The 6959-nt window shown below is 41.1% G+C and overlaps 2 protein-coding genes across 5 annotated transcripts in view; one reads left to right on the forward strand and one right to left on the reverse strand.

Moving 5' to 3' along the window:
• Positions 1-256: 256 nt before the first annotated feature.
• On the reverse strand, positions 257-6634 carry LOC112462546 (spermatogenesis-associated protein 5). Of its 4 annotated transcripts, none has more exons than XM_025028391.1 (6): positions 3719-4196; positions 3273-3457; positions 3002-3131; positions 1491-2911; positions 1164-1430; positions 257-592 (listed from the first exon to the last, which is right to left on the reverse strand). In XM_025028391.1, exons 2-6 carry the CDS (start codon positions 3378-3380, stop codon positions 263-265), a joined length of 2256 nt encoding a protein of 751 aa, XP_024884159.1. In that variant the 5' UTR covers positions 3381-3457; positions 3719-4196; the 3' UTR covers positions 257-262. The 4 variants fall into 4 exon arrangements, with proteins under 4 accessions (XP_024884159.1, XP_024884158.1, XP_024884157.1 ...); XM_025028390.1 differs by lacking the exon at positions 3719-4196 and adding an exon at positions 6614-6634 and having other exon boundaries at positions 263-592; positions 3002-3187; XM_025028389.1 differs by lacking the exon at positions 3719-4196 and adding an exon at positions 4508-4800 and having other exon boundaries at positions 263-592; positions 3002-3187.
• Positions 4987-6959, forward strand: part of LOC112462554 — a 7200-nt gene continuing 5227 nt past the window's right edge. Inside the window, exons 1-2 of the mRNA XM_025028410.1 lie at positions 4987-6199; positions 6714-6818. Coding sequence (XP_024884178.1) covers positions 6121-6199; positions 6714-6818 — 184 coding nt within the window. The 5' untranslated portion in view covers positions 4987-6120. The remainder of the gene's footprint in view (positions 6200-6713; positions 6819-6959) is intronic.

Here is a 6959-nt window from a genome sequence, read left to right on the forward strand (position 1 = left end):
GTAAGGTGATCAAAGTAGATTGATAGTGTATGCAAACAATATTCTGTTCAATCCCTGCAGTCTGTCCTTATCGAATACAACCTAATTATTAAGTTTCAATCAATCAATTAGCTGATGAAATCTACAAGTCTGTATCGGACTCGTTCCTCCTATTTTTTCCTTCCCTAAAAAGCAGAAAATCGTGAGAAACGTGAAATCTAAAAGGTCTCTCGACGCCTTTTCTCGCAGTAAAAATAAATTCGTACATATCCTCACATAATTCTCATAACGCTTTATTTTTAAAGTCCTCGTAAATCTTTATCAGGGAAATGGGCGTTCTAGGAGTGATGGTTCTTAATGCGGCGTTGAAATGTTCTTTGGTAACAACAATAGCTTTGAGATCCTCCTGCAACGCCTTCATGCCGGCCTCGTGGCACATCGCTTGAATTTCTGCGCCGGTGTAACCTCCCGTCTGGCTGACCAAATCCGCGATGTTTACTTCTTCTGCGATCGGCATATTTCGTAATTTTATATTGAATATTTCTCGTCTGGTTTCCTCATCCGGCAGTCCCACGTATATGATATGATCTAGTCGTCCAGGCCGAAGGAGCGCCTGAAATAATCATTGCAATTCATAATATTAATTCAGGATATTAATGAAGAAGATATAATTTAGAAATTATAAAACATTCACATTTTTTGCTGTTACATGAAATAATGATTGAATCATTCAATTATTTCGTCAATTATAATAATCTGTAGATAAATAAAGTAATTTAAAAGGATAATAAATAATATTCAATAATTAGAAATAATTAGAACTGTTAAAAGATTCAGAGGATTAAGTTATTTTAATCTATTTAAAAAGTTTTACGAATGTTTCATATCATTAAAGATAATTATATGATATGACATCACTGTTTTTTACTTTTTTATAACAATGTTAAATTTATTCTGCTTTTTTTTATAAAGGTTAATTTAATACGCTATTCTCTAAAACGATTATTCAGATGTTTTTCAATGGTTGCTTTTAAATAATAAATATTTAAGTAGAAATGTCAAGATAGAGTTTTGTGGAATATTTTTCTTTTCCATTGTAAACAAAATTGTAACCAAGACACTAGTTCTTCGAATTGATTCTATATATAATACTTTTATCAATCATATAAGGTGGGAGATATTACGCTGTCAATCTTGTCCGGTCGATTAGTAGCCGCTACTAGCGTGACGTTGCCTAAAGCGGTAACGCCATCGAGTTCGGTCAGCAATTGGGCTAACACTCGTTCCTGTACGTTGCTGCCACTACCACCGGAAGACGAACCTCTTTCACCACCAAGTGCATCTATCTCGTCGATAAATATGATGGACGGTGCGACCTGTCTCGCTTTTCGAAATACTTCTCTTACAGCCCTCTCGGACTCGCCTACCCATTTCGAAAATAGCTCCGGGCCCTGCAAACAATTGCGCGATGTAGCAGCGATGGAAATAAATAAGTGTTTCGAATGACCTACCTTAATATTCAGAAAGTTAAGTTTGCTCTCGGTAGCGAGAGCTTTCGCGATCATGGTCTTCGAGCATCCAGGCGGTCCGAACATTAAGACGCCTCTACAAGGCTCAATGCCTAATCTTACGAACACCTCGGGATGATTCAGCGGCCAGTCGACGGCTTGTTTTAATTTCTCCTTCAACTTCTTTTGTCCGCCGATGTCCGACCACCTAACATTTGGTACCTCTATCACAACTTCCTTCATAGCCGAAGGGTTCGTTGTAGTCAGAGCATAACGAAAATCGGTCATCGTCACTTTCGGTTCATCGTCGGACGTAGCCTTGTCTTTCTGATGGCGTTTCACCGCGCTGATTATCGCTTTGGAGCACAAACCGTACAGGTCCGCGCCAACGAAGCCGTGAGTATCGGACGAGATGCTCTGTACGTCCTCGTGCGAAAGCGTATTGGGGATCTTCTTCAGTAACTTCGCCAGTATATCCGCACGCATGTTTGGGGTCGGTACGTAAATCTCGAACTCCATGTCCAATCTGCCAGGTCTCCTCAGAGAACTGTCCACGAGATCCGACTTTGCGGTGGTAGCCACTACCAATACGTTGCTGCTGGTGCTTTGCAGATCGTCGAAAAGCGTTACTAATTGAGCGAGGACTCTCTTCTCGTGATCCGTGCTGGAGCTGCTTCTCCTGGGGCACAGGCTGTCCACATCCTCCAACAGTATTATACTGGGAGCGCTCGATATCGCTTCGCTGAACACCTCTCTGAGCTTACCTTCCGTTTCACCGACAGACTTGCTATAAATGTCTGAACTGTGCACGGTGTACGTGTTAACGTTACATTCTGAGACTATAGTGTTGGCTATCATGGATTTACCAACGCCAGATGGTCCGTACAATAATATCCCTTTGACACTGAAGTGCTCGAAGCTCCTGTATCTGTCGATGTCTATTGCAACTACGTCTCGTATTTTGGATATAAGATCGTCGTATCCACCTATATCTTCAACTTTATACCTCTTCTTCGGGACATTTTCTTTATTTTTATCCGCAGTATCCAGGATTGTCCATTTCGTCGTGTACAGCGCTTTGTAAAAGGCCACTTTTGTAGAAGGAGTTGTTAAATTTATATCCTCAAAAGCTTTTGACAGCTCGTTTACATCCACCGCTTCGCTTTGCTTCTTCTTGCTTTCCTCTCCTTTGATCTGAACAATTTTATATACCAACTTCTTTCCGTAATATGGCACGCTTATCCTGTTGCCCACAGCGAATATCTTGTGCTCGTTAAAATATTTCAGGATATTGTCCAATTCCACGCTTGCGTCAGACACCGAGCGCTTTCCCTGTTGAGTAATTACAATTTCCTTAGCGATATGAACGTCGGATGTCAGGGAACATATTTTGACCAATCCTGATAGATTATTCAGCTCAATGGCTGAAAATAATAAAACAGAAACGCAACTGTCGTTAAATTCTTCCCTCGAGAGAGTTAAACTAAAAATAAGAAGTCGATAAATTAGCTCACCGTGCCTCGTTAAAGAAACACTTGTCAAACTTTTGTCGTTAGTCGGCCAGGCCGTTTTGACTACCACCTCGTCCTTCGTCGCCACTACGGTTGGCGATCCAATCGCGATCTCGCACAGTTGCAAAGTGAACTGCGACACAAACACCATGTCATTAGCGTCTCTCTCGGAAATGCGTTTGGGTAATTCTGCGAGATGCACAATACCATCAAGTTGAAGACAGATACGGGTGAAAATTGTGTTAACTGATTACGAGGGTTAATTGTTGCATACCTTGTGTTTGGAAGACTTCTGTCGTGCTGTATAAAACTCTGTTGTGGATGAAAGGATGGTCCCAATTTTCTGTGGAAGGCGGGCACTTCTCCTCATGTAGAGAAACATCCTTTTGCGCCAGAGCGCATTGACACCTGTCGCACTGTTGCCATAACGGCAAACTCTTTCTTGATTTAGCAGACATTCTGCAAAAATATACAAGAATATTAAGCAAAAAAACATAATACTTTAAATAAAAAAACATGAGAACAATAATTCATGGAGATATTTGAATCACAGTACAATTATAAATTGTATAAAATGTTATTGAACTTGGAATGTAATTGAACAATTGTTAAAACAACATATTTATAATACAGAAATGGAGAAAAATATAGAAGCAACGTTCAATTTAATTCTGCAATTATATCAACGTAAAACTTACAGTGTAAATTCTGGATTCTTACCTGTTTAATATAAAAACAAAGGCCAATATTTTCAAATTAGATTCCTGGCTGGTACATGCACGTTAATTACAAGCTTTTACTTTTTTATGTTTGAGATACGCGTAAACTTATCACCGCGTCTCCAACCGGTTATTCCAGTTGCAAGCTTTCAATGAATGATTTTAGGTTAGAATCAAGCTAACCTCACGTAGAGATAACGCTCGGCTAATCGAGATTTTTGCAGATCGACTGGACTATGGATCGATTATTTCCAATGATCGATTATCCACAACTTGAATTTAAATCAAGAAGATTGTTTACATTGTCAGAGAGAAACCTGACATTGTTAATAAAATGACGTAGATTATTTTAGATGCCTGCCGATTCTTTATTAGCAATTATTTTAATGGCTCTTTATTAAAAAAAATGTACCATATATTGTAATTATGGAGTAATTAACATTTTGTCGACAAGTTTAAGTAGAAAAATACATTAGCTTTTTTTCTACAAATAATAAGTAAGCCTTTTGAATAAATTAATGAATTTCTTATTTTGAAAATTAGACAATTTATAGCCCCGATAAAGAAAAATGACGACGTACTTTTTATTTATTAATTTATTCTTTTAACTGTGTCTATGTTCGCATATTTCCCTTAGCAAGTTCGTGATAGATACATTTCTCGTTTTCTCTCCATTTCGCCCTCCGTACGCCACTGGACCCCCCCGTCTTTCCCCCGTGGGTTGCGGCGAGCGGCGAGCGAGATTGAGATTCGCGCGCGCGCGTGGTAATTTATAGGTAATGATAATGACCTCTCGCGCGGACCTCTCAACGATCCTGACGGTAGCGTGGATGCTAACGAGTGCGGAGGGCGAGATTGCGGGAGGGAGAGGAGGCGAGAGATCTCCCGGTGTAGTCAGATGCGATGATGCTGCAACCGGACGAATGAATCCCCCTCCACCCCTCGCGCCGTAGCAAAAAGCAGGGGGGAATGGATATAGTCTCTTTCCCTTTTGTCCCTTTTTCTTCATTCCTCCTCCACGTCCACCTTGGTTTCCAGCAACGAAAATATATCGTTAGAGGAACGAAAGAGTCACGGAACGTTCTATACCAGGAATATGAGATCATGTTATCTTTTACGAAATGGTATCGCGTGTATTGATTAGATATCTGTCCCAGATTGAGATAGACATTTAATCGAGAGGAAAGATCCTCTTACGTTTATTTCTATCAATACCAGATTAACTTTAATTTTGGTTTAACTAATTCTTAAAATTAAAAAAAGATAAAAAGTAAATTAAACCGGGATTCAACTTAATTTGCATTGATAGAAATGAACATTCTGATTCAAATTATATTGAGCCAAATCATATCGCGAAATCGAGGAATAATCACGCGCTTCTAATGCTTTCAGATTACGTACTGATAAATTGATAATAGAAGGTAAATAAATTTTGCAATAGCAATCGGCAAATGTCCTATTAATACCTAATTAATATCTTTTTCGAAACAGAAAGGCCCGAGGGCGAATTTGCTCTCAAAATAAAATCAGTCTAGCTTCGCAATATGATAAGAGAATGCCTTAATAATAATTATGATACAAGTGGCAGTTTGACGATAACATTGACAGACTTCAGCCAAGCTTCTCAAGAATAAGGTATAAGGACTCTGATTAGCCCTTTAATCAGAGTGAATCGTGACGTTCGAATGCGAAATCCTCAGTACGGCAAGGCTAAACTGCTCGGCAAATATCTCTCTCAGAAGGGAGTAAAAACAAGATCTCCCCGAGTTGGCCGCGATAGCTGCTAAATATACATATAGAGCGACAAAGAAAAACGGAAGGTCCTGATTCGACAAATATTGACCACGAGTTCGCTGCCCCGCGAGGTCCACCCCGCAGACTTCCCCGCGTCCGGTTCCTCCCTACGTAGGGGGTGGAAACGAAAAAGTACTCGGAACGTGGCCAATCGCGAAACGTGCGTTCTCGCGAGCGTGAAATCGAGCAGCCGTCCGTCGACGATGACCGGTCGGCGAGGAGGACTGTGACGGACGGTCTGTCACGAGGCGGGTCCCGTTCGCCAAACGAGATTAATAGAGATCCGCCGCTGTCAGCCGAACATCTCCCAGCCGGCAGACGGCCAGTCTTCCCGCAGATCGCAAGCCGCGTGGGTAGCAGACCCGATACACGATCGATCTTCCTTCGATATCGATCGCCGACCGGCCGCCGTCTTCGCCCTTCGCGTGTCCACCCGGCGTCTTTTCTGAAAGAGAGCGACATCCGGATGTTGCGGAATCATCCTCCGGCGATCCGAGGATTCGCGACAAGATCGTGAAAGAGACGACCGGTCGGTCTCTCCTGCTTTCTGCCGGTGAACATTTCCGCGCGCTCGTCCGCTTTGTCATCCGCTCGGTAATCGGTATCGATATGCACGTACGAAGCACGAGGGGACGGTGGACCGTCCTCGCCGGTTTCGCCATGGTTTGCGTGGCTAATTTGCGATTAGGTAACGCCGATCATGCCACTCACCCTTCTTTCCTGCTCTGCTTTCTTCTCGTCCGCTTTTCGTCTGAACGCACAGAGAGATACATATATCGGATTCTACATGTTGAAAAATATAGAATGTAAAGGACAACTTCTCTCTTCTGTATTTTCGCTCTTTTTAGGATGAAATCTTTGACAAGTTTCCGAATGATCTCCAGCGATGATGAAAAACGTACGACGACAAAATTAGATTTATCTCTTTTCCCAGAACCACAGAATAAAAAACTCGGTTCGTCGGAAATATATTAAATCTTATTTTTGCTTCAAGAAGAGTCGTCTGCAAGACGTGATTTAATTTTAATTGTGATATTTGAAGTTTGAACTAAAAATTTAAGATTTAGAATTTTTATTTTGTCCAACAATAAGTCATTAATACCGTGTCGTTTAAAGAGCGTATCTCGTCTAATTCCGATCACGAATTTCGAGTTCCTCGATTGCGTTCCACTCGTGATCGTCTGGCGATTTTTCTTGCTTAGCCTCCTGCGAGAAGGAATCGGAGAACGAAGGAAAGGTGCACTCGGAGGAATTACGGCAGTACACGTGTTGTGCCCGATATGAGAAGATGATCGATGTCGGATATGGTGAGCATCTAAAACATCAATTATTCTTTAACTATTCTTGCCTTTAATTCTATTATTTAATGTATATATCAATCTAATGTGTATATATATATAAAGAGAGAGAGAGAGAGAGAGAGAGAGAGAGAGAGAGAGAGAGAGAGA

The sequence above is a fragment of the Temnothorax curvispinosus genome, unplaced genomic scaffold (genome assembly GCF_003070985.1).
Source record: "Temnothorax curvispinosus isolate PA1 unplaced genomic scaffold, ASM307098v1 QBEX01012496.1, whole genome shotgun sequence".
Taxonomy (NCBI): domain Eukaryota; kingdom Metazoa; phylum Arthropoda; class Insecta; order Hymenoptera; family Formicidae; genus Temnothorax; species Temnothorax curvispinosus.

Coding starts and splice junctions, on each gene's coding strand:
- LOC112462546 (XM_025028390.1), bottom strand. CDS start 3,456: ATGTCTGCTAAATCAAGAAAGAGTTTGCCGTTATGGCAACAGTGCGAC. Junction 3,188..3,272: donor AGAAGTCTTCCAAACACAAG/GTATGCAACAAT, acceptor TGCATCTCGCAG/AATTACCCAAACGCATTTCC. Junction 1,431..1,490: donor TTAACTTTCTGAATATTAAG/GTAGGTCATTCG, acceptor AATTGTTTGCAG/GGCCCGGAGCTATTTTCGAA.